Raw genomic sequence first — 27,954 nt, forward strand, 5'->3', positions numbered from 1 at the left:
AAGTAAAAGCTAGTGCAACAGAGACATTTTTTCATATAAATCCTAAAGGGTATCTGGAACTGTCTACTCACCGAGTCTTTCAGAGCCATGAAGCAGTGGCACATCCATCGTCTTGTAGTCCCATCTCTGCAGATGTAGGAGAAGGCCTTGTCATAGTTACGGTCCGGAGCGCAGAATGAAACCTTCTCTATGGTCTGGTCAACGATGAGGTCCTGAGAGAGGCAGGCAAAGGAAATTAGACAGAGTAAGAGGAGATTATTGCATTTGACTGCGCTCATATTACACTAAAGCCAATTGAATTGTTCCAGCAGGTAGAAGGGCCTCAATCTAACTGCAGCTTAATTGAAGAAAAACAGGAAATATCACTTTAATACTGGGAGCACTAGCTCACAGACCGATCCAATACTTGACACACTGCTTTTAACCTCACTTAACCCCATCAACCCCCCATAAACCTATTTACACATCCACTGATGACAGCAAAGAAAGTGACTACAGACTAATGACACCGAAGCCTCTTTTAATCTCTGCGATGTTTCCACAACTTGCCCTTCCTTCAATAAAAGGGTTATTCAGCTGGCTTCAGCATGTATAGTCACTATAGAAGAGACTAAGAGGGGGCCCCTGTCTTTCTCTGTGTACATTAAGGGGGCCCCCAGCTCACCTCTTTGACTCACCAAAAACAGAAAGAAGAAGAAAAACAAGAGGCGTGAGCAAGAAGAAAAGGCAGAAAGAGGATTCACACACACTCATCCACACACTCCCTTCCTGCCTTGCTGTGTCACAGAGAACAAAGAGACGGGCGGACGAGGGGAGAAGACGAGGGAGGATGAGGATGGGAAAAGGGAAGAAAGGAAAGAGGGACGTGATGAGAAAAAAGTAGAAGAATAACAACCTATTCAGTGCGGGCCAATTAGTGAATGGAGGGGGATGCTGGTACTGAGGTGAAAGGCTGAGCAGAGACCGACATGTCTGTTTCTTCATCACTGGTATAATGACTTCCTCTGTGTTAATACGCACACATAATACTGTATTTATGTACTGATGTGTTTTCTAGGGATTTATAATTCTCTGTGCTCTTGTGAGGAATATTTGTAATGAGGTGAGCGGGGGTGGGTGACTCAGACCACGTCCTTCTATCAGTGAAAGGAAGAATAAAGCTCGGCAGTGACTCTGGCTGTGTCATCTATGCGGAGGAGTCACTCTGCTGAATGGAATAAGACTTTACTCTTTCTTTCTGCTGGTGATTTAGTATGAAGGTCATGCACGTCGCACATATGCACAAGTCCACTGTATACTGATAGACTGTGGGAAAGGTTCTGATAAAGGCTCGTGGGGGTGTTAATAAGAGCATACTAGCTGATTCATGGAGGTTAGCTGATGGCAAGGATGACGAACAGCAATGAAATAAAACAGGACGAAAGTGATAAAAGCTGATTGTCTAACTAAAAGTTATTAAGTTAAACTTGCATTAAATTATTTTAATGATTATCATAAATAGTTTACATGTAATTAACCTGTGAAGATGTTACAGATAATTACATTTTGGTCATCTCACAGTTAGTTCAGTATTCTCCTTTATGTCTCTTTTGGGGCTCTAGTATCTTCTGACTGGAATATCTGACTCTTACAGGCTTCAGTGTGTTAACTGTGTCTGCACACTGTTTGTTGTTGGCCAAGGCGTGTACAGCTGGCTAACAATATTAGAGCTTTTTCTTGCTATAAAAGCAATAAGACGCCATCAATTTAGCATTTTTACAGGCTGAAAAATAAAAACACTGAACTAAAGGATGCTAAAACCCTGTGTAGAGCACTGAATGACAACCTTAATATGCACAATTAGAATTCCTAATGTTCCTACGTAAGGGTAAACCCATTTTATGAATTATTGAACATAAAACATACTGAACTTGCTTTTGCAGGAGTTTATTAATAAATGACGAGTGAGCCTGCTTTTTCTTTCCACATTTCTATTCAAACACATGCCCTTTGAAATGAATGTGTTATATCACTGTGTGAACACACTAAGCATGGGTGAGACGCACATGTTATAAAAGCAAAATTAGGTCTTACAAGTCAAAACCTAGGGGCTAGAAAGTGATGTGACGCTCGAGCAAAAACATCATTTATACATTTACACTTTAAATTTTTATTCAGCCTTACAGCTTCAGTAAAGGTGAGGTATATTTTGAATTAACCTGTTGTTTAGGTAATGTTATAGAACAGAAACAAAAGTGGAAGCCAAAAGAAAACAATCTATTGTGACTCCACTAAAACTAATGTTTTCCTCTCTTTTGCTGATATTGGTGTTTTTTAGCTTCAAGGTTAAAGCTGGCTAACACGCTGACTTATAGCAATTAAATCTTATAAAAAAAACGAAACCTCAGTTCTGGCTTCTCTCAGCTTTAAGCTATTCAGTTCCTACGCAATGTAAATCTTTAAACAAATATAAGCTGATTATGGTTCACAAATACATAGGTTTATTTTATTTTTTCTTTTAGTTTTTTTAAAGTTTAAGTTTACTTTAAAGAGCTGCTATGAGCCTATCAGCAAATATAATAATATTTACTGATGGTAGCATCCAGGGTTTATCTGCTGTGTTATATCATATTTGTTCTGGCTAAAAATACTGTGATGAAGAGCTCCAAGTTTGGATTTGGGAGACAGACACCCTCTCTACTTTTAAAAGATTAGGCTTAAAACTTTCCTTTTTAATAAAGCTTATAGTTAGGGCAGGATCAGGTGACCCTCAATCCTCCCTTAGTTATGGTGCAATAAAGATAGATTGTTGGAAGTTTCCCATGATGCAATGAGTGTCTTTCTTCACTTTCTATATGTTTACACACCACTCTGCATTTAATCATTACACACCACTCTGCAGTTATTATTAAACTCTGGCTCTCTCCCACAATGTATCTTTCATCCTGTCTCCCTATATCTCTCTATTATCGTAGGGTCTTTACTTTACAATATAAATCACTTTGAGGTGACTGTTGTTGTAATTTGGTGCTATGTAAATAAAGTTGAACTGAACTGAATTGAACTGAAGAACAGAAAGACAACAATAGAACAGATAGAGAATAGGAAGAAGGAAGGAGGTTAGAAGGAGAGGAGTGGGACTGGAAGACTGGAAGAGGTGTGGTCGTGTGTGGCCTCTAAACACAGAAAAAAAAAGTCAAGCAAGAAAGAGGCTGCTCTATCAGGCTTACTCTCTGCACTGTCTCTGCTGCTCTTTATTGTACTCTGCTTTCAATAGAACCACAGCGAGCTGCACTCACTGTAGGAGGCCTCCCTGGCCGCCAGACACTCCTCAAGTGCATGTGTGCGCCTGTGTTTACTTGAGTTTCCCTCCCCCACTAAGCACCTTTAGCAAGCAATCATGAGTCACATATGCCAGCTCTGAAATACCAAACACATACACACACACACACACACACACACACACACACACACACACACACACACACACACACACACACAGAGTCTCAAAAGCCTGGGAGCAACACAGTGGATACACAGTGGACCCTTCTGTTAGGGTCACCAAACTAGGACAGAATGAGAGTTTTGTTGGTGGTCTGAGGATGGCATATGCATGCCTTTACTAAATATGAGAGCAACAAAAAGAAGAAAAAATGCAAATTGAAGTATTAGAGGGGAAATAAGCAAAACACATTAGTGGGCTTTATATCTTCTTTTGACAGGCTAACTCTGTTATTTTGCTCTCTGCCTGTCTTGAGAGGCTGAGACTGAAGACGGAGATAAAATACTACTGTGCACAAGACTGTGGACATGACAACAAGAAGGCACGACAGCGCACCATGCCCTTGCTGTCAGGTGAGTGATAACGTAGATAAAAAGAGAGGAGAAAAGAGAGATAGAAAGGACAAAACAAGGAGACACATGATAGATAAGCGTTTCTTACCTTGGTTTTGTCATCTACCACCCTGAGTCCATCGGCCGAAACCCACAATACTGCTTTTACTGTCTTTTTCCCGCTCTGGAAAGACAAAGAACATGGGACACTGAATCATTTAAATCTTTATAGACAAGTAGCAGTATTAAATTGTACTTGAAGCTTATGAGCGAGACTGTAACGCCACCTTTATTCTTGCCTGCTGTTTTGTAAAATGACGACATCCCTGGAATAAATGAGGTAGTGGAGGGTTAAGAAAAGAGAGGCGGGAGCAGCTAAAAACTGTGCCAGCTGGCACTACGAATCATTTCGCCAGAGGTGGGCACCAGGCAGCGCTAATAACACGCTCAACATGGGCCATGCTAAAAATAAACAGACTGAAAAAGCAAGGGCTTCGTGTGTGAATCTGTGTGAATCTGTGAGCGTGCACGTGCACACGAATCCGCATCAGAGTTTGTGTGTGCGAGTAAGGGAAACAGAAAGTCAGAGCACTGCAGGAAATGGCTTTGAAACCCACAGCGACGCGATAAGGAGCCCCATTTTTGCATAATCCCACTGACAAAAAGAACGAGGGAACGAGAATGAAGGTGAAGAATCTGAGAATGATGGAGGGAAGAAGAGGCTGAATGATGAGGTGGAGGCAGAGTGGAGAAATGTTTTAGCTTGAGCAAATGCAGAGAGAAAGATGCTGGTGTTGCTAGAGGATGGAAAGAAGCAAAACAAATTGAAGGTTTTTAGGGATTTTCTGTAAATTGTTATATAAAGTTATACAGTTACATGCCTCCCTGGGGATAAGACATAAAATGCAGATTCAAAGCTGAAAATGTGCTACTCTAGATTTGAAAGAAAAGTGCCGTTTGATATTAGTTTGTCAAGAAAAGCAGTGGCAGAGCAAAAACACGAAAACTGTGTTGTACACGCCTGTCCTTTCTACAACCTCAAGTGTGTCTCTGTATGTGTGTGGCTGTCTGACACCGGCCAGTCTGAGTCACTCTGTTCACACGCTCCCTGTTCAAATCCAGCTTCCCAGGGGGGCAAACTATGTGTTTACACGAGCATGCGTACGCCCCAGTTTCATTTTCTGCTTGCTTTTCTATGGTAACATCAGATACATATGGAATAGGACCCACCAGAGAGGCCAATTAACGGGGTAAAAAAGTAGAAAACAACAAGAAGAACAAGTATTGAACGTGTGTGCATTTGTGCATTTCTTCAGTCAATACAGTGGCGCACTGGCTTTGCGCAACCGGGTCTGTAATGAGTTCCTGCAAAGTTTGTGAAGTCCTCTGGGTGTATATTTGTAACTGGCTTCCCGCAACAAAATGTACTTTCAGTAATGCAGCAAAAAGTGTGTGTTAGAAGTGTGTGTGGGTTACTCACAATTTTTAGCTTTTTCACTGCCTCCTCGCATACGTGCATCCCTCTCGACTCTTCCACCTCCACCAACCCCAGGTACTGCAGACAAAACAAAAACAGATGGTTTTAGGTTTTTCCTTTTAACATTTGATACACCAGAGCTCTTCATTTAAACTTCTTGCAAATGAAACTCACTCAGCTGAAGTGAATAGTGTGAATGCAAAAACACAGTTGGAAACAATCAGGAGGGTCTGATCTGAGAAACACAGGCAGCAGTTGAGTTCATAAAGCGAGACTAAATCTATAATTTAGGTAGGAGCGATGTGATAACGTATGGCCTCAAAAGTACTTAAAAGCTTAAAATCAATTCGATATTTAACATGTAGCCAGTGAAATATATAAGTCCCCTTAAGACAAAAAAATAAAACATTTGCAAATTTGCAATTTGTAAAATAAAACAAAGTTAATACTCAGATTGTGAGCTAATATCCACCCCTGATGTTGGAGGATGGACTTCCAAGGTTTTTGTTTTTAGTTACAGCTCAGGTTTGAGAGAGCTGAATAAAAGAACTTCACAGAGATAAATTGAGTTTTGTGGGCTCGATTATTTAACATCTGTCACACCCCATCAATATTTTGCTTCATTCTTATCGAATTTCAACTCACCTTTGTCCATAAAAGGATAATTAGCAACTGTGATGTTATGTAGGCAACTCTGCGTTACATTTGAATATATAGCACTGAGTTTCAGCTACTTGGTTTTTGTTGTTTTTGACTGCTATTTAAGTCACTTAAAAGGTGTGAGAAGAACGAACTGAAAGAAAATATGCCAAGAAGGCAGGTTGCAAAGTGGCTTGTAGAGAAAACAGCAAGGGTATGTATGTTAAAATAGCTTATAAGGAGTGCCTTCTATGGGACTTTCAAAAAGACAAAAGCAAACAATAAATTGAAGCATCAGCTGATGTGGGCAATTGTTATTAGGACTATGGTTTAGGCAGGTATCAGGAATTAGAGCAGGTCATCCACTAACTGGAAGGTTGGTGGTTTGATCCCTGTCTGCATGCCAAAGTATCCTTGGGCAAAATGCTGAACCTCAAATTACTCTCAGATGCATTCACCGGAGTATGAATGTGTGATTGTTATATAGAAAGCACTTATATATTAAATAAAGTGGGTGAATGAGACATGTTGTATAAAACACTTTGAGTATTCCAGTAGAGTAGAAATTTTTAAAATTTCAAACAGGCTAACATTGTTAATGTCACAATGGCATACATAGTTTGGTCTGCCTTACACTATCACAGTTGGCAGCTGTTATTTTACCTTGCTAGCTTGCTAACTGGATATATTACCAAAATAAGACGTGTTGTTAAAAAAAATAAAAATGATGACCATTACACACAAATTGAAGTCAAAACATAAGTAAGGTCATCTAGAGCTTCATATGCTCTATAACCAAAGTATGAGAGGCACCAGGCAAATCTTCCAATGGGCCATTTTATCCCACATTCTTTAGTTTGTAAAAAAAACAACTTTTCTTTGAGCCGTGAGCTGAGCTGACACGTTTTCTTTTGGTAGCAACAGTTCAAATGCTTTTGAAAAGGCATTAATAGTTCGTGACTCATTTAGAAACTAAAAACACTGAGAAAGCACTGAAAAAGAAAAGATGGTTGAGCGAGCATGGAGGTAAAAACAACATATAAAGAGACAGAGGTTTTTGTGCTTACATCTCTTGCTAAAGCTCTGAGCTCCACTTCAGTGCCCATCTCATCGCTAGCTCTCTGGACCATTACCATCAGGACCGTTTTCCATTAGCCTCAGCCCCACACGATGCCTTTTCTTATACTCTCAGCTTTCTTTGTTGCCTTTATCTTTTTGCTTTGTATTTCTCTCCTGGTCCATTCAGTCTGCGGTCTTTCTTTCCTTTCACTTATCTTATCTGGTTCTATCTATCTCTCATTTCAAATCTGAAAATGTCTCTCCTTACCCTCTGTGCGCCCTCATCCCTCACCTTGTCATTTCCTGTGCTCTCTGTAATCTATAACCTTACCTCATCGTCACTCCTCTTTCTCTGGCTTCCATCTCCCTCCTTCATTCTCTCTCCAGCTCTTCTACAAATCACTTTAGCTCTCAAGGATGGCCATACAGTACATGCTCAGAACGGAGCTTGTTATCAGTAAATTGGTCCGTTAATGGCGGCCCTTTTTTTGCATTTATGGCATGGGAGGCATTCAGCTACTGAGGTAGAATATGGATCAGTGCTTTACTATTGACGGTTCTTATAAAGATCAAAGGTCAGAGCCAAACTATCCTGAAATGTATCACAAAGCCTAACCATAGGCATTACATTAAAAAGTATATTTGCTTTCTTTAGGTACTGTAATATTATGAACAAATAGAAATAATAAGATTTATGCTGTTTTTATTAGTGCTGTCAGTGTTAATCTCATTAATCTCGTGCGTGAGGCTACATGGCGTCAATGCATTAGCGCCATCCAGCCCCACGCACGGGGTGATCTGCGTCAACTCTCTAACAGAGATTTGTCGCGTTAATGCGATTATGGCGTTAATGTCATTTTAACGAGATTAACATTGACAGCACTTTGTTGTCATATATATATATATATATATATATATATATATATATATATATATATATATATATATATATATATATATATATATATATATATACATATATATATATATATACATACACATACATATATATATATATATATATATATATATATATATATATATATATATATATATATATATATATATATATATCGGGATCTGCTGGAGCCACTCCAGCAGATCCCGGAACAACATCGGACATCTCTGTCCAGAAGAGTGCAGTCCTGGGAACAGCTAAGATACTGCGCAGGACCCTCAAGCTCCCAGGCCTCTGGTAGAGGACCCGAGCTTGAAGGATAAACCGCCCGCAGGGGCGTGCTGGGTGTTTTTATATATATATATATATATATATATGTATATATTTTATTCAGATAATATTCAGACGTCAAGAAAGCTGGTGGCAGCAAACAACTAGCTTAGCTTTGCATAAAAACTAACAGACCGTACTGCTAAGATAAAGTGATAATTACGTGAGAATCTTGTGCACCCTTTTTTGCTGAATGTATTTATACAGCACTGACTTCACTTATTAATAAGGGCCAGTCTCTGGGGTTTAAAAACGAAGCAAAGGCAGAATGCAATTCATTAAATAGCCACTTGAGGCTGGCTCCAAAAGTTAGTTAATCCCTAAAGACTCCAAAAAGCCCAACATTATAACAGAGATAAACATGTTTGCATCTTTACTTTTTTAGATAATTTCCCACCCTGCGATATCTTTGTGAGAGTGAATATAAGTTTCAAATGTGCTGAAAATATTTAGGACATGGATGATATTACTGGCATATTAGGTGCCATCTTGTCTGGTTCAGCATTCACTTTGTGTAAAAATATGTTTTTGATAAAGCTATTTTAGTTGAGGCTCGCTCTGAGCAGCTCCTCTAGCCAGCATCACTGTTAGCACATAAGATCTTGCCTAAATATTATCTCATAGTCTTAACTCATTTGCTTTTTCATACTTAACATTAAAATAAATGAAGAAAGAAATAAAAAAAGAAATGAATCAGGCTTAGATTAACCGAATAACGACTGTAGATACTTACCCGAACAGCAAAGTTACATTTGCCCTTGCGTACAGCCTCCTCGTCAGCCTGCCATTGATGCGGTCTGCTGGCTTCTGGCACATAGGTGGGCTTCTTCCTCCTCAGGCTCTGACGAAGCTTGTTCATCTCCGGGGTCACGTGCTCCCTGGTACTGCAGACACAGAAAGGGATGTAAGTTTAGTTGCAGAGCACTGGAAGGCCATAGAGTATCTCTGTACTCAACAAAGGAAAAATGACAACCACCTGAGTCTCATTACCGCAAGCACAGAACAATAAAAGAATTTTTAAAAACACATTCATGTAATAGCAATTAAATAGTCAGGCACATTAAAAAATGTTTAAATGCAACAGTGCCAAACTATAATTGAATGAAATGCCACTTGAGACAAACCACAGTCCTGTATTTCATATGGTATTATGAGAGAAGTGGGAAGGATTTCATTGATTGGCTGGAGCTCATTAAGCTATAATCATTTCTAACAAGGCAGTCAGTACATCAGTGCCACAAACACTTTCCATCACAATGCTCCATTGATTCTCCATTCAGACGCAGGCTGTACAAATCACACAGGTAGAACATTAATGAACACAAAAGCATCGGGCACGCTTTCATCTCTCGAAGAAACATCAAGAATGCTGAGCGCATGCTAATCAGCACACACGTGTGCACTCCACTCCTCCTGTGAACAATCCTCCCTCCGCTCCCTAATTAGACCATTCAGCCCGCTGGCCTGTTTAGCGCGTGCTAATTTCCCAGCATAATGAAACATGATGCCATCAAAACATGACCTGCTTTAAAAAAATAATTACTGTTTTCATTCCTCCACACTCACATCCCAGCTTCAACAGGAGATCTGAAGTACAATAAAAACACCTCTTTCCTCATTTGCGTCCTTTCTCTTTATTGACTCTAAATTAACTGCATCATCAGCTTCCTTGTTGTCCAAGTCAAAAGTTTCAAATTGGACTAAGCAGTGAGTCTATTCTACTTTTCTTGTCCTCAATCTCTGAACACAACTGGTCTCTCTTCTCTACACAGTATAAGGGATCTGATTAGTGATACACGAGCAAGGCCCAGTTTGTAAATCCGCAATATCAAACCAGGAAGAGTGCTAGAAAAAAAAGGCTTGCATAAAATTATTATTATAAGATCACAATATATTAGAAATGCTTATCTCGTGTCGTATTCTTCCATATATCTTGAGTTAATAAGAGTAAAGAGCGATCTTGTTTTATTCGCTTACCATCTGGATGATCCATAAATCGGCATTCCAGCTTTTACAGGGTAAGAGAGCACATTAATCTTACACTGAAGACATACGATGTCCATATGTAAAGTGGTGATCTCAACACTGAAGGGCAGAACGCTTCTCTCGGCTCTGCCACCACGGGGCCAAATTTATACTGAATATATAGTCGGACACGTCACTTCTCATAATTGCTGCTACCCTGATGGTAATGCTGCCAAAGACTGGTGTACCGGAAGTGTGTGTGCAATTCTTGTGCACCACACACACTCCCTGTGTAATGCAGAGTATTCAAATGCAACAGCTCAAGTGGCTTTACTCATGTCTAGCATGTGAGGTATGTGTCATCTGCCAAGAGTAGATACTCATACACACACACAGACAAAACATACCCACAAGCCCCTCTGCAGCTTTTCACACATGTCGAGGTTTGTGCCGCTCATATCTGGGAAAAGTGCCAGCTGACTGGCACCTGGCACACCCCCAGCACTGCTGCAGCAGGTGTGAAAGGGCGTGAGCGAAAGGGTTACAGCAGAGTTTTACATAACGCCTCACAGCAGAGGCAGAAGGGGGCTGGGGTGGCTTAACTCATGCCTGGCATGAGTAAACGGACCCTGTAAATTAACAGACCCAGTAAAGGAAGTACTGGGTAAGGAATACAGGACACCCTCATATGGTCTAGGACAGCGGGGGAGGAGTAGTGAGCAAATGGCACTGGCATCCAATGGCAAACCACATCGGAGAGACGCAGAAATGAAACAATGTGAACTAAGGATACTGGGACAAGTTTGTAGAAAATGTAAGATAAAACTACTGAGAAAAAGGGAGGAATGAAGTACTGAGGTGAGAGAATTGGTGTTATAATACACTAAATGATCCTGTTCATCATCCATCGTCTAGTCTTAATAAAAAGGGAATTGTGTGGGAGTAGAGTAGCTTAACAGATTCACAGGTCAGTACACTACAAGCACGAGGGCAGAAAGTCAGACAGAGCAACATCCAGCAATAATGCAGATTTTTTTAAATTTATTAGTAAATACATTTTTTTTTAAAAAAAACCCAACTGCTCATCCAATGGTAAGCATGGTATCTCCTCAGTTTTATTAATTATAAAAATGAATTGCATATTTGAGAACCTAAACATGATCGATAACTCTTGAAATTTTGCTTGTGTTAGGTCGGGTGTCAATGTACTTATTTTATGGGTCCCTTTAAAATTGCAACCATATATACAAATTTAACACATATATAAAATTTGGTACACGTGTCATTGAGACACAAAAAATTCCCCTCGGATCCACGCCCTGAACCCTGAAGGAAGTTCTCCATTTTGAATTTCTACATGAAATTTTCATCAGCGGTTTCACTATTTTATACAGCAGCATCACATATAATGAGTGGATGTTTCTTATTCTGGATTCAAGAGAAGTTCAGTCCACACAGCTGCAATAATTTTAGCTGTGCCTTGGTCTCCCACTATTGTTTTCTCTAGTGTAACTTTAGCGTTCACTAACCTGCTGCTGGCTGTAATTATTTATTGGAAAGATAATATTCATTGGTATCAGTTTTCTCATCTAAGTCAAAGCACTAAATGAACTCATCCAGGCTACAATGAAAATACAGGTGAACGCAGGTTGATGGGCTTTCTCATGATGTGCACCGTGGCGTGAAATGAACAAAACTATCTGGTAGTAAACACTTAATGATAGAGAGACACATTAGGGCGGTGAAACTGCCAAACACTGAAATGGTGAAGTCGTTGCATAGCTGTGACCTAGCCCCGCAAAACTAGAACCATCTGCAGTGAGGGGGGGAAAAAAAGATGAGAGCCAGACAGAGGGGGTGGGTTGGCAAGCATCAAAATAAATCTATAAATCAATGGCACAAATTAAATCCCACTCCCTTTATGAACCCACGCAAAACTCGTAAGCACTTCAGTGTAGCCTACACAAACAAGAGGCCCGGTGCCAAAAAAGCACATATTTGTTCCCAGTTTAGTGTTTGAGTTTGCAGCCATCTGGAATGTATTGTTGGGGAGATGGCAAGCAGGACAACTTACGGTCATATGATGTTATGTCGTAGAAATTTCTTTCACCCGAGCCGACCTCCTACTCTGGTCCTCCCTATTCCTTCTTCTTAACTGTTACTTACACTGCAGATCTCTTGTTCAAAAAAGATGCGGAGACGGGCGCAAAAACGAGGCCGAAGCTAAACGTCTGCAGCTCTGCCGATGCGAATGTGAGGAAATAGGTTTCACAGGGCTGACTTTAGTGTGAAGAGCTAGCCTACACGTACAGACTAATAAAATGTGGTGAAAAGAATTTTTACATCTTGCTCCGGCTTAAGTTGGTATTTTAACTGTGAGATGGTTGGTGGTTATTAACAGCATGTGTTCATGGGATTTAATATAATTATCAGTAATAACAGCACATTCCCGAATATATGTATATTACAAATGTCAGATGTCTTGTATTTGTCTCACCTCTGTATTAACAACACATGATCTGTGTTAAGACTGCTTGTGCGTCCAGCTGCGTTTTGTGCCTGCCAGATGTGACTCTGATTGATTTCTTTGGCACAATGCCTCTCTTTCACACACACACACACACACACACACACACACACACACACACACACACACACACACACACACAACACACACACGTACGCAACGTCCCTCCCTGATCCAGATGTTCTGTGTTCAACACCGGCCCAGAGATTTTGGCAAAATGGGACATACTCCTCCCTCACACATCTCCTCAACCAGATGCTTAAGAAAAACACAGCTCAAACAAGAAGGGGAGTAGGGGTGAGAGCGGTGATGTTACCACACACACACACACACACACACACAATGACTCACTGCCACCTCGTATTACGGAAAGCCATATGTGTGTGGAGCTCCAAAGAAACTAGGAATGGACATAAAGAGGTGGAGCAAGTCTCCAGTGTGTGTGTGTTTAAGCGTGTTTATCTTTGTGAGTGCAGTAACAGAGTATTGCCTTGGCTTAGTCATCATAGTGCTGACCACTTTATGTGGACACACTGTACCTCTCTGTGTTGCCCACTCTACTAAAGTCCGGCTGTGGCTCTTTGGCTGTGCAAATAAGACGCTGAGGTGTTTCGCTAAAGCTGCAAGTATGACTCACAGCAACTTTAAAGTCATAGTGGAGTGGGAAAGTATCAAAGGTCTCTATTACCACAGCAGCATGCAGGAGCGAGAGTGTATTATACTCTGAAAAGATCCACAGTGGGTTAACAAATTACAACACATACATTACTGGTCCTAAACTCAGTAATCACATTGTAATTGCTAACAGCCATGTTACATAAGTTCGAAATGATCTGCATAATGGTTGGATTAATAACTCTTTAAACTTGCTTTTTTTCAGCACGGCTAACAAAACATGAACATTACCTAAGATTTTTTAGCCTAAACACAGATGTGTGCTTACAAAGTTCAGCTCATGCATGTCATCCTATTGGCTCAGTCACACTAGGAGTAAAAATAGGACAGCAACCTCCTTGCAATTAGGAAAACTCTCACCGTTTTGTGCGTCTCACTGGTGATTGCAGTACAATTTTTGGGGACAGATTCACAAGTAGTTGGGGTGACAGACCGGTTCACCAAGAAAATGACCATGCTCCATCTTATCGCTGTTTTATCACCGTCTTGATCCACCAAAGTGACTTTGAAAATGCTAACTGACTGTGAGTGTTTGCAGACATGATCGCCATCTGCAAAGCAACCATGTCAACGGCAAAGATATCACAAGTGCATTGCACACGTTTGTAATAATTTCGTTTTCCAAAGTGTGACTGCAGCATAATTAGCATAGCGTTTGTGCATTATGCGGGCACTCTCAAGCTTAAGAGCTTAGAATATTTTCCTGACTTCACAGTTCCCGTCAATGTTAAAGAGTATAAAGTGTAATAAGTGCAGATACAATCCCAAGTCCTACATATTTACCTTTGAAGAGGAATTTCTCTGCTAAGAAATTGTAATATGGTGGTGTTGGGTTGGCAGCCAGCTTTTCTGCTCCAAACCAAAACAATGAAATCATACAAATTACATGTAAAATGAAATAACACAATTTATTGAGCACTCAGTCTCATAAATACATGTATTGCCTACATGTGGAAACTTTATGCATATTACTGGCTATTGAACTAATAAAGGCACCAAAAACCAAAAAGAAATATTTCATTCAAACCTTTCCATCATTTTAGAAGTGCTGTAAGAAACTATGCAAACATTACCCTAATAGGTAATGTTTGCATAAATCAACAAACACATTGGATGCAGGCACATTATGCTGACACGACGTGCACACACGCAGTAAAAACTGACCCAGTTTGTGGTCCCTGCAGACTTCACACACTGACACTGACACTGAGTGACCCACATAGAGACACTGACACATACTACCATTACTATTATCCCCAAGTATGTCTCTCTTTTTCTCATACTCCCTGAAAGTGACAGGTGGTGTGTGTGTGTGTGTGTGTGTGTGTGTGTGTGTGTGTGTGTGTGTGAGTGATTAAAATATAAAGGAGCGTGAGGCAGCGGACATAAACCAGGGCACTTGTGTTTAGACTGAAGTTTGTCCCAGGACAGGATGCAGTGCAGTGTTTTATTAATCTAAGCAGGACTATGTATGTTTATGAGGGAGAAAGATACAGATACGGAGAGTGTGTTTTGTGCGTCTCTAAGCCTTTGTTACTTCCTGGAAACAGCTCCCTCCCTGCAGGATTTCTGTCAGATGGAGCAAACAATCTCCAATAGTTTACTGCTTTGTAATATTTTGAATTCCTGTAAGTTCACATGTACAAAAATACCATTCTCTGTGCTAAACTGGGTGTCAACCTAGTTTACCACAGAGAATGTAGCAGTAAAGTACTTGAACTTACTCTTATAGCCAATATTTCATTCTTACTGTGAACTGCAACAAGATATTAGCTATCTGGGGAAATTCCTGTATTCCTTGCACCACAGACCTATAACAATATTGGTTCATTTAAACATTTTAAAAACTCCCTATTCTTGATACCTGAATGCAATTAGTTACTACAGAAATCTTGGACATGGTGACCCATTAGCGACGTCATAACCAACGCAAACACTGGATCCCACCTCGACAACAAACTACAACAACTAAAGCCTGGCCAGTATTTCCAGCCGCTATCAGCTATTTGCTGATCTATTTGTGTCACCATTTATAACAATAAGGGGAAATTTAAAAAGTAAAGAGTGTTGACGATGCATAGTTTGTACACCAGGCCACCCTGCAACTAGGAACACTAAAACAACCACACACAAGAACTAACCGATCCGAGCAGAGTTACACAGACTGTCATTGAATAAATAGGGAAATCTGGTTTTTTTTATGTGTCTGAGAAAATAATAATCGGACGATACATATCAGATTATCGGATTTTGAAACTGCCAAACATCAGTTAGGTTTTAATCATAACACTACTAAATTAAATATTTAACCTTAAACTTTCACATTCCCAAAAGTCTTTGCATTTCAAAAACTGAGAAAAAAGAACAGCAACGCTTGTCAGAAAAAGAAAGAATCAGAGCTCAAACACTTGTAAAAAAAACTTAAAATGTACAAACTGAGTTCGCGCTGCCTCGTCTGAAGCTATATGAAACATTTATACCCTAAGGTGTAGTAGTTACTGCGAGCAAATCTAAAGCAGAGCCTCTCTGGGAAGAGCAGATACAGATCAGTGGAGTGCTGTATACACTGTGGAGGCAGCTTTCCTGTAAGCGTGGAGGTTTAAATGCATCAAAACTGCTCCCTTCTGTTGAGATTAGGAATTTGTACAGGCTGATGTACAGTGGCAGCTGAAGCAGAGCCATGTGTTAAACCATCAGCCTGGCACCCACTGTGGCTATTGTCTCCATCTCTATCTCCCTCTCACTGTTTCTCTCCTCCACACACACACACACACACACACACACACACACACACACACACACACACACACACACACACACACACGCCTCAGTTTGCTCCATAAACCAGGCCCAAGTGTTAAAAAGAAATCAGTGGGTTCATAGATCTCTCAGTCATTGAAATTCAGGGCCAATCCTCAATCCATAGTAGTTTTCTTTAATGCACTGCTTCTCACACTGTACTCCTGCTTAATACTGCTCATAACACCATGTAATATAGTGTACTGGCATGTCCTTGAATGATTTTCTCCTCTTCAAAATGCATTATTTATGAATTCAATTCCCATGCCTTTAGATTCCCCTCAGTGTGTACCTGCACTGTGAGCAGGGTTAATTATTTTACAAAATCTAACAAAGAAAGAGAAAACTGTGCCTGGGAAGAGATCCTACCTCTATCTAACTTCATTGTCAGCAAATAATTCAATACCCACCAGCATATAAACTCTGAATAACTGGATTTATTTCGATTTTTTTATTTTTTGTGAAAGGAAATCACATGGTCAAGTCTTTTCTCAGTGGATTTGACTCAACAAGAAAATTGCAAATGTGATATAATGTATTAGAAGGTCTGCAGTATATCATTTTAGATACAATTTTTAATTCCCTTAAAAAAGATGGATCATCTCTAAACATCCAATACTGGTTACTGTATCCTCTACTATAACAGATCGGTCATATTTTCAGGTGACAACTAACACTTATCGCTACAGCGATTAGCTCCGCCCCACCTATCATCTCAGCCATATTGATTATGTTGTAATTGTCACTGCAGTCTATAAGCCATGACTTCTCTGTGGAGAACAACTTAGATGAATTATATGAAGGCAAGAGTGAGTGTGTGAGTGAGTGTGTGCTTGTGTGGTGTGTTATAAAGTCGATACGCTTACCAGACACCAATTGGATTGACTCCGACTGGTAGACGTACAAACACACCCTGTCCTTCCTCTGACCCTCTAATGCAACATGATCTTTTAGGGGGGTTCTGGGCCGTTTGAGACCTTACTGAAAGCTGTCCCAATATAATTATGTACAGAGTGTGCACAAGTGTGCGTGTGAAAGCGAGACAGCGAATGCTCATCCTGGTTAATGCGATTGAATGGCCCTCTGTGACTCGAAGGAAAGTGACAATTTAGGGCATTATTGCAACAAAGGGTGACTAGAGCACGAGAAACAGGTTCTCGTCGGGATGGTGAGCACATGTAGTAGATGGAGGAGACTCAACCAGCTGATCCAGGATCAGTTCCCTTGTTTTTCTTTCATCAAAACTGATTTACTGAAACTAATTTCTTACATTGAGTCAATACGCCAGAAAGTTACACATGAACTATACTTCTGCTTCAGATCTATGTCTTTACTTACGCCATAAACGGAACCCGATTTTAACCCTACACCACAACCTGACGTGCACCTCCCGAGAAATGTAACTACACGTCAGGTTGACGCTAGGTCTTTCACTGCACAGAAAAACAATGCAAACACATAAGCGCCAGTTGTGAAAAGTAATGCCTTTCAAACTGTTTTCCCAACCTGCTTTCTTTCTAATGATGAGCAGGGACGACTTCACCAGCTGCCAGTGATACTGTAACGAAGACTAAGAGCAAATTGTGCTATTTCTCCTTTGACAGATGACCTCATGAACTTCATTGTGTCAACTTGTGCTAGTTTTCTTTGATACAACACGGTTTCCACTTCAGTGAATTATGATCCTATTCAGAGTAAAACTGATGATAAAGCAGGTTATCAAAGTTTCGCTAAGAAAAGACAGACAGGAAAAAAAGTGTGTTATTGAAGGCTTCAAAACAGTAGTCCTCAAACCAATGTGTGACATCACAGTAGCTACATCAATCATACTCAGTCTATGTGCACACAGGTGCCACAGCTGCAATCGATCAAAGTCAAACCAAGTCTTAAGCTATAATGGATGTTTACAGACAAATCTGTGGCCAGGTATTTGACCTCTAACCATTGTTTTCTCCTCCAAATACACTGGTCTAACCTCAGTATTCATGTAAAACCTGCCCGATGGTCCACATGCTTGTGTTTCTTTCAATAGACTTTAGCAACCTTCTAAGTTACCAGGTAACAGAAATGAAAGCGGTATGTAGGTACACTCAAGGGATGATTTTTCACTCTCAATAAAATGTAAAAAAAAATTAAAATAAACAAAAACTGAAACTGAAATATTTAAAAGCAAAGCTTCATTTATTTAAATCTTTGATCTATAAGGAAAATGTGCTCGTTATAAACTGAATGTATGGGCAGAAAGTTTTTTTAATGTATAATATAATGTTGCTAGAAGGAATGTTAAAAAATATGACCATTTGTTGCTTTTATAAATCTGGTATCAGTGTGGCGCAATTCACATGTTATTGCCCATAAAATAACGAATGTGAACGTGATGTTGTCATTGAGCAGTTTGGATGAAGACCCATTAGGTGATCATTGTCTGCACGCCTGACGGGTGAGCTGTCCTTCAGACAGTGAGCTAAAGATGCTAATCAGTACTGCCATCAAAAATGACGTCCACCCCCCAGTAACTAATTACTGATTACTTCCCCCAAAAAGTAATCCCGTTACTTTACTGATTACTTATTTTCAAAAGTAATTAATTACTTAGTTACTTAGTTACTTTTTAAAAACACGATTTACAACCTGAATAGGTGATAAAGCGATAGATCTTTCAGCCCAATTCTACTTTTTCTGCATAATCCATCATACAAAATGTAATCAAATGGAAAAGTCTCTTTTTAAAACTTGTTTTATTAGTTTTAATCTTTTAACTTTATGCATCAAGCAAAAATTAAATTATATGCAACATTCTCTGACTGGAAGAAATTTGTTTAACATTTAAACCTATTTTCTGCACATTCCAGCACATAAAATAAAAAATTTTTTGTGTTTACACTCAGTCTTTCAAATAAATGCAAGTGAAACACAACAGAAAATAAATAAAATCAAAGACTCAGCGGTCCTGTTGCTCTATTTTCACCTGTAGCAGACGGATGTTTGCCCTGGTGCAGGTGCTGCAGCGGTCAGTGAAAGAATCCGCGAGTTTGTCTGTGAATTTCCCATTCTGTGGTAGCGTACTCGGCGCTTGCTCGGAAGTTTAGGGGTTTTTTCGCTGTAAAAAGAAGTTTTCTTGCCACGCAGTGAACAGTGGACGCTAATGTTTTCGTCACTTTTTACGGAATCAAACTCAAAATAAGGTCAGTACTTCCACACTTTAAACGCTGCATGCTCATACTCTCTCCCGCACTCGATATATTATCCATTGTTGATCTGCACACAGCTGTTGCCACGAACGTCGCACTTGCTTACGTCATTGTCATGAGACACTCTCGCAAAAAAATCACGGTTTTAGTAACGCAGTAACGCAGCGTTCTTACGGGAAAGTAACGGTAATCTAATTACCTTTTTTGCAATAGTAATCCCTTACCCTACTCGTTACTTGAAAAAAGTAATCTTACTTGTAACGCGTTACTGCCCATCTCTGATCGTGATACACTACACATATCACGATATGTTTAAATAACCTCCAAAAGCAAATGTTATTTTCCACCCTATAGTGCCTAAAATTGCACTGGCATACTCATTCAAATCAACCAATCAATGTTTTTTCTATTCTGAATAAAAAAAATATGAATGAATTGAAATGTTTTATTCCAACCATTTTTTCACCATCAGTTGCACACAGAGATTTTTCACAAATGACAATACTGTCACAATAAGTCTCTCTCTGTGGTCAACGTTAGACCTTTAACAAACAAAAGATCATAGCAACAAAAATTATGAGCTATATTTCATGACAAAAACTAAAACAACTGAAATTTAAAAAGTGCTGTTTTGAGTTTAAAACAGTCTTAATTTTGCAGAGGAATATTTTCAACTTCCAACTCTTGCTATATTTTCCCCATTCGTAGTATATAAATGCGCATGCTCAGTGCAGTGCTCCAGGCAGAAAAGTTTCCTGTTGGGAGGGGGCTATTAATGATGCACTCACAGTGTGTCGGAGAAAAAAAAATCTCACAGTGAATTGCATGCTTAATAGCTTAATATTTCCCTGACGATTAATACTTGATGGTTACGATAAAGCCATTTTAACAACTGTACATGGAAAAACTCGGGAAGCATCGAGTATATTCGATATATCGCCCACCCCTACTTCCAGTGAAATTTCTGTGAGAACTATGAAAAGAAATAGAAACAGGAAGCAGCATTCTAGAGTTTTCTCTGCCAAGGTAAAACACATTTTACTGTCCCCATTTTATAAGTATTGTGGTGTTGTAATCAGTGGTTATCATACCTCTAATGAGTTCTAAGAAAGTAAAAAACACAACAGCTAATAGGTGTTACACCAAGTAGCATTAGCTAAATTTAGCTAGTTAGCTTGAATTCTATGCTAACACTGTTTTAAACTTGCACACCTTTTTTAAAAATAATATATTCACATTTTTAAAATAGATTTAGGAATTGGACATTATTGAAATGAACAAACCCTTTTAAAAACAATGTGTTACAAAGGTTTCATCATGATGCATGATATGTAACAGCACTGCCAAAATAATGGTAATGGTACGCTATTTTGTGTTATGCTAACAATTTAAATATGCACTGGTCTTAAGGGGAGTTCCTTACCCCCAGTTTACCTACTACTGTTACTCATAACCACAAACAAACACAAAAATGCATAATTTCATTAGGGACTAATATAGTATTCTGATTCTGATTCTGAAAAGCACACTTTTCAAATCTACATGTGCCATTTTTTTTCTGTTCCCAGCTCGCCTATTCAAGCCAAAAATCTAATAAGCCTGAGATCAGATAAAGTCAGTGGAAGAAAATGTAGTCTTCCCCTGAAAGGAAAACAAATTTCATTGCCACTATATAATAAAGCACGAACAAAAGTGGGGGAACAATCAATGTCGTGTGTGAGGAGGTCAGAACAAAAAACATCCTGGAATTAAAATTATCTGCTTCCCACTGCTTTCTGCAAATAGGGTTGAACTGAGAAACTTTAAATTACATTCTGTTACCTTTGCAGAGGGAGTGCGAAGCCGAAGAGAAGCACGTGCGTGTACATTCAGGCACGCACATACACATACACCACCTCCTCATCACCAGGAGACGCACACGCAGCTCCCACACCTATTATCCTCTTCCTCCAAGCTAATCACAAAGCTGTGTCCCTGCCCCTCCTGTTTCTGTTTCAATTCCCACCCACCCAGGTTAAGCCTGGAGAGAGGACTATCTATATCAGTGTTGGCGTGTGTGTTTGTACAAGGCGACTTGCCTCCTCTCCCCCTTTTTTTGTACCAGTACCCTTCTGTGTATACAAAAGTATACTTGGATCTTGTCATACCTGTGTGTGTATGTGTGTGTGTGTGTGTGTATGTCTGAATGGGTTCCAAGGCACAAAAGAGAGGCAGATTAACATAACAATATCCAAATCCCCTTCTGCCCTTGGAACAGCAGGCAAAGAAACCAGGCTAGCTTTATGTGTATTTGTTCCTGTCTGCGTGCTTTGATATGACCTTATATGAGTGCATCTTTGTGCGTCTCCATCTGTACCAAAAGCGTGGTCACGATTGTGCGCCTGGGGTGTGTCTGTAACAGTAACAGAAAAAGTATGTGTGTGTGTGCGTCTGTGGATGCTAATCTAAACACAGCGCACCCAGGCGTGAAGTGGAGCAGTCTAGTCGATATGCTCCAGTATCATATTGTCATGCTGTGTTTCCACTTTGTATTCCCTGCTATCAGTTCAGGCCAGAGCCACAGGTCAGCTTATCGGTTGTACTACACTTGTGATGTGACAGCAAAGTGCGCGGCCCACTTTCATCTCTAGGGTCAGAGAATAAATTTACAAACCAAGGAAATCGTAGAATAACCAGCAGACACTGCAGGCAGGAGACATATTGCATACAAATCTGCAACTCGATGAAAGTCTTTGACCTAATGCTGTGTTTTAAATAGCATGCTTCTACACTACTTACACTCAATATTTTGAGTCCATAAGTGTTTTCCCAGCACATGAAGTGCTCTGCAAGTACCAGGGATCAGTGATGTTGCCGGTGCTAGCTCACTAGCTAGGAATGGCAGATTCTTTTCAGGTATTGCAGCTAAAACCACACACCCAATGGACTGTTTATTGTCTTCTCACTAAGGAAGAGTTAAGTATTAGTTTAGTTGCTCCCAGGGGCTTCGGCAAGTTGCACACAAGATGTTAAACCCAAAGTCCACAAATTTTCCTACCGTCTTAAATTCACATACGGCACAAGTTAATGTTTAGTGTTCACAGTGCAGTGACAGATTTTGTGAACCAAAACATTTCGCACAACTGGAAATCAGTCAAATACTAGCCAGCCAAATAACTTTTGCAAGAACTGCTGCAGTAATGTCTCAGGGTCTTACCAGCTCCACCCTTGTGCTTGAATTGTGCAGAATATACGTCAGACTCCTGTGTCAGTGAACAATGCCAAATGACCTGGCGTGGCTCTGGCTGCATTCACACACTCTGAACTCACACAGTCAAACAAAGCAGAATTAACCTTATAGTCTTTGGTTTTAACCTGTGTCTAATAAACACTGTGGCATCTGTGAAGCATTCACATTCACGTCTGTTATTTCTTTCTTTACTCCTGCTTCTTCCAAAGAAAAAGGGAGCAAATGTACATTTTCTCCAGAATGATTCTGCTTTGCCCCAGCTTCTTCCTCACATCCACTCCCTGCTCTTTTCTTTGTTAGCACTCCTGAGTTTCACTTTCACAGCCATCCTCTTGTTATCACCCTCCCGTTGAGTGTCTCACCTCAATTTGTCCTCATTTCACTCATCACACAGGTCTCTGTCACTTGCGGCATTCTCACTCTTATGCCTTGTTCTCAACACTCATGAGAGCCGGCCTCACAATTATCTAATCATGAGGACAGGGAGAGAATGGGAGTGAGAAACTGAGAAGAGGCGCTGAATTTGGGAGAGAATTTAACACAAATCTCGCTCTGGGCAAAGGGTATATGGCAGGTGTCCATGCATGAACTTCTGAGCATGCTCAGATCTATATGTGCACAGAAATTATGTGCCGGCACTAACGCTGTGCAAATAAAAAAAAATGTTGGGCGTTTCTATCAATTTAGCAGGTTTAATCTCTTCCATATGGACATGGGGGCTAATGCATCTGCTAAGGCTATTAGCCGCTATGAGCCCTGTGGATGCAGGGTAGACTAGACCTATTATCAGTTTGGCAATGACAGAAAACACAACCATAGCCAAATAACCCAACAACAACAACAAACACAGTTGTCTCTGCTGTGAAAAAACACACACATCCTTTGCTGACCTCTACAGAGCTGGGTCAGGGTCAAGCTGATGAACAGAAAACAAGGTGAGGCTGAGAAAAAACAGCCCAAGGTGCTGATTGCTACAGTAACAGCTGACCCAGTTAGAATCCAGAATGTACCCAGATACACGATTACACACGTATGCAGGAAAAATAATGTGAAACGTATGAACAGATACCCTGCAAAGCAAAAATGCACATGTAAGCTGGATACCACCAATCAGTTCCTTCCCGAGGTTGGACCACATCCCCTACACTGTATCTGACTCACCTGAGTTCAATGGCCTCCCCCATCTCGCCCCAGGAACTCATTTCAAACGACAGCAAGTGAGAGAAGATGCAGAGGGATGGCAAGCTGAGAGAAAGACGTCCCTCAGACTGGCAGCAACAAGGAAAACATGAGAGGACGAGAGGAGCTAGAGAGCATGTGATGATATTGTGCTCAGAGTGAGGGACAGAGTGGAGGCGAGTGCGCAGTGAGGGGAGTGAGAGAGAGAGAGAGAGAACCACACCTCTTCTTAAGGGATTAACTTGGAGAAAAAAAGCGCCAACACATTCTCACACTCGTGTGCCGCCGTGCACCCAAACACCAATCAAACTACCCACGACCTACGGTGTGGATGAGCGTCTGGCATACAGACGCGGACAAACAAATACAGCACACACACACGTATGCTCACAGCTGCTCTAAAAATAAAGACAAATCAATGTTTGACGCTCCAAATCCTGAGAGTGAGGAAAGAAGAGAGTGGGAGGATGGAAAGAGAGGGAGAGGAATGAGAAAAAGGAAAAGGGAGGGGTGATTAAGCGAGACATGGCGGGTGGTGACACAGTTTTCTTTGCTCTCCATCTGCTCTGGGCGCACTGGTCAAGAGTGCACTGGGGGAGAGGGCGAGAACTGGGGCTGGAGCCTGGGGACAAGACACTGGAGCTGGATCGGGAGAGGGTGTGCGCACTGGAACCCAGCCTGATAGTACGTTTCCACAGGGGTCTTTATTGGACACGTGTTTTTCCAGCACTGGATGCCAAAGGGTATAGGCCACAGCTGTACAACTGGCAGGGTACCCAGCAGATGATTAGGGATAGCCTCAACTCCCTTTGCAAAGTGATGAAACGCACAAGCCACTCCCCAGCACACGTTTACTGGCAAAGCCGGAGAAACATGTGGATCAGGAAACACTGATGATTTTCTGTTTTGAATGTTAAGATGGTGCGTTTCAGTGAGAACTGGTCCGTACTATAATTCATTTTAGATGCACTGTTACAGTTCTGACACAAGGTTTGGCATTTTTCGGAGGTTTGTGGATCATGTGAAGCCAAAGTATATGCTGTTCAGGTCACCTTTATATAGAACTGTGCATCAAATTTAGAGCAGTCAGTTAGACAGAGTGACTCTTAAAGTGTACCACAAAAGAAAGAAGAAAAAAAAAGAAAAAAAAAAAAAAAGTGTACCACAATCAAAGGTATTATATGGACACTTACATTTGACTTGGAAAGTTTAGTGAATCGGGATTAAAAATGTACACATTTTCACGTTGATGCAAGAGAAGAAAGGTTTACTAATGTATTGGTTTTGGTGTTTAAAACAAAACAAAAAAAAGACATGTTCCATATGTGTTTCTGGGAGGAGTCCTGTCTCAAGTCACAATATATGAAGCTTGCAAAAACTCACATTAGTGGGCAATTTTGTAGCAAATGTCTTATTTTTTTGTATTTGATATTGAAATGAACTGACTGCACATGTGTTGAGAAAAAAACACCAGTAAAATTAACAACACACACCAGCTGTTTTTTTTTGGGGGGGGGGGGTTTGCACTCATGCTATTTTTGCCACATTTAGTAAATCTGGCCCATAGTGTTCAAAGCTAAAACACAAATGCTTTATTATGTTGTTAGGATGAAAGTGATTATTTCACGTAATAGACTGTATATAAAGGAAATACACACCTGCATACTTTCCTGAGGCCAGCAGGGGGCAAAATTACTGACACAATAAAAAGGTTATAAACAATCTATGGGAAAATTACCATACTTCTCTCCGACTTTTTTTAGTAAACATCTTCCTAATGAGGTTGTAGTCTTAATCAAAAATTTAAAGTTTTCTTCAACACAACACAATGTTTGTATTAAACTATGTAAACTACGGTTCTATTTAGAGTAAAAAGAGATTATAATGAAGCAGAGTATGCTTAAGGGTGAAGGTCAAAATGCTTCCAGCTGGCCGCAAAATGGTTCTCTACAAACTTATGAGTGACAACACAAAAGCAATGTCGATCTTTAATATATAGTAATATTCCGTACATTCTTCTTCTACTGTCGGCTATTTCAAAGAAACTCAACAACTTACAGTTGTCTTGGTGAGTCAGGTGCTGCTAGAACTTCTAGTCTATATCAAAGATGAAGAGTTTTCCACAGAGGTCTGGTATCAATTTCTTTCTAACCCAAAGGTTTTTTGATGACTCAAGCAACGTTATCAAAGTTAATCCAATTTCTTCTTCATCTCGAGTCACTTATGGCTTTATACAATATTTTTCCACATATGACGTCCCCAAATGTAAACAGACTCTAATGCGTGAAACTGGTGGAGCTCCTCTTTAATGAAGGGCAGATGTTAGAGGCTGGACCAGGTTACGGTTGCAATGACGAACAGGTTTGCTTGTTCAGTGTACTCTGGTAAAAAAAAAGATGTTTGCAACATCAGCGAGCCAGCCAATATCTGTGGCAGTTAGACTATACATTCACCACATTTCAGCTGTTTACCACACAATGGTTTCTATGAAGGATCACATTACTGATGCTGAAATAACTTTCCAATCAGTAAATCCCCGATCATAATTCTATAATGCTGTGCAGACTTTTGGCTGCTGATAAGCTCTCAAACTTGTGAATCATTATCTCAAACCAAATGCCAGGGATATTATTTGTTAATCACTTTTTTCTTAACCAACACATGCCTTACAATGCAGTGCTTTGCAGCAGGGCTGTTTTCAATTTGCATAGCTACTAAGACCGGGGATACAGAAGAGCAAGGGCTGAGTGACTTAAAGAGTTAGGCTGAATGTCATATACTAAATGAAGATGACTGTTGGGTCTGTGGGAAACAAAGGCAGCAGTACATAGATAGAGAGGTACAGCTACTGTAAGAGGACTGACAGAAGTTTGGGGATTAGATGATAACACTGAATACATTTAATATGTTGGGCGGCGAGGGGTGGGGTCATTGACTCAAACAGGACTGTTGGACTATGTAGTATGAATGTAAATTTTTGTCCCTGAGGACTATGAAGGTCTTGTCAGTCACAGATGATTTGCTTCTTAGCCATTTGGGTAAAGGTATGTCTTCTAGTGTACACCCAGAAATTTAGAGGCTACAAGACAACAACCAGTATGCTCAACTGTATCAGAGGTTTAGCGCTGTTTCCACGTGGATAAAATCAAATATCTGTCAGGAAGCTGAATCTTATCACAAGGATTTGAGATGCCTTCTAATATAAGTCAAGGTGTGACTTGCAACTGGAGCCAGACTTTTAAGCTTTTGTTTTAGGCTGTAGTTGTAGCCTGGGGCTAGTCTCTCTCGTCTGTCTCTCTCTTTTCACACATTCCCAGGCTTCCATGATGCCAGTTCATCCTCTAAGCTGTTTACCCTCCAACACCCAGAGCCAGAGATCAGCGATAGATGAGATTGAGAGGGATCAAAACACTCCGCTTGTGCTCTGGTGTTACACGTGTCTGTTTTAGATACGGCGCTCTGGGCATTTATGGCTCCCAGCTTGGAACAATCAACACCGTCACCTTTCATGCTGTATCTTAGATTAGGTTCCTTCACATGGACTCTTATTTCCTTATTTCCTTATTCATCTGAAAGAGCAACGCCATCCAGTCATTTTAGCTGTGGATAAAGCCTTTGCCTTGTTTTCAAAACCTTTCCAGCTAACATGCTGCTAAAACAGTTTCTATGCCATAGCATAGCATAGCTCAAACCATTCATTGACCCCCTTGAGCTCTATAGATGGAGGCACCGTCATCCTACAGGAGACCACTTCCATCACGACAACAGACAATTCAGTTCAATTTTATTAAATTTTATTTATACAGCACCAACTCACAACTCAGTCACCTCAAGACGCTTTATATTGTAAGATAAAGACGCTACAATATTAGAGAGAATCCCCAACGATCAAACGAGCAAGCATTTTGAGCAACACTTGGTGACTGGGGAAAGGAAGAACTCCCTTTTAACAGGAAGAAACCTCCAGCAGAGCCAGGCTCGGGGAGGCACAGCAATTAGACACAATCAGCTGGGGGTGAACAGAGGAAGATGGGACAAAAATCACACTGTAGTGGACAGCTAACCGGTTCACGCTTTCCTTGAATTTGTCACCCACTTTTATAATATACATAACATGATGTGTACATTCACATCCCTGTTTTTGTGTGCTAATGCTTTGGCAGCATCCATCAC

At 40.4% G+C, this 27,954-nt stretch overlaps 1 protein-coding gene across 5 annotated transcripts in view; it reads right to left on the reverse strand.

Moving 5' to 3' along the window:
* Window positions 1-27,954, reverse strand: part of numbl (NUMB like endocytic adaptor protein) — a 62,360-nt gene that overhangs the window by 8,915 nt on the left and 25,491 nt on the right. For 2 of the 5 annotated variants that reach the window (XM_031741580.2, XM_039598330.1), the window contains 4 exons: window positions 8,950-9,100; window positions 5,294-5,368; window positions 3,923-3,997; window positions 72-212 (listed from right to left, as the gene is read on the reverse strand). In XM_031741580.2, the coding sequence (XP_031597440.1) occupies window positions 72-212; window positions 3,923-3,997; window positions 5,294-5,368; window positions 8,950-9,075 (417 nt within the window). In that variant the 5' untranslated portion in view covers window positions 9,076-9,100. Of the gene's footprint in view, window positions 1-71; window positions 213-3,922; window positions 3,998-5,293; window positions 5,369-8,949; window positions 9,101-10,193; window positions 10,262-21,194; window positions 21,436-23,763; window positions 23,943-27,954 lie in introns of those variants that run through there. The other 3 variants (XM_039598329.1, XM_039598328.1, XM_039598327.1) reach the window with 3 other exon arrangements.

The sequence above is a fragment of the Oreochromis aureus genome, linkage group 14 (assembly GCF_013358895.1).
Source record: "Oreochromis aureus strain Israel breed Guangdong linkage group 14, ZZ_aureus, whole genome shotgun sequence".
NCBI classification, from domain to species: domain Eukaryota; kingdom Metazoa; phylum Chordata; class Actinopteri; order Cichliformes; family Cichlidae; genus Oreochromis; species Oreochromis aureus.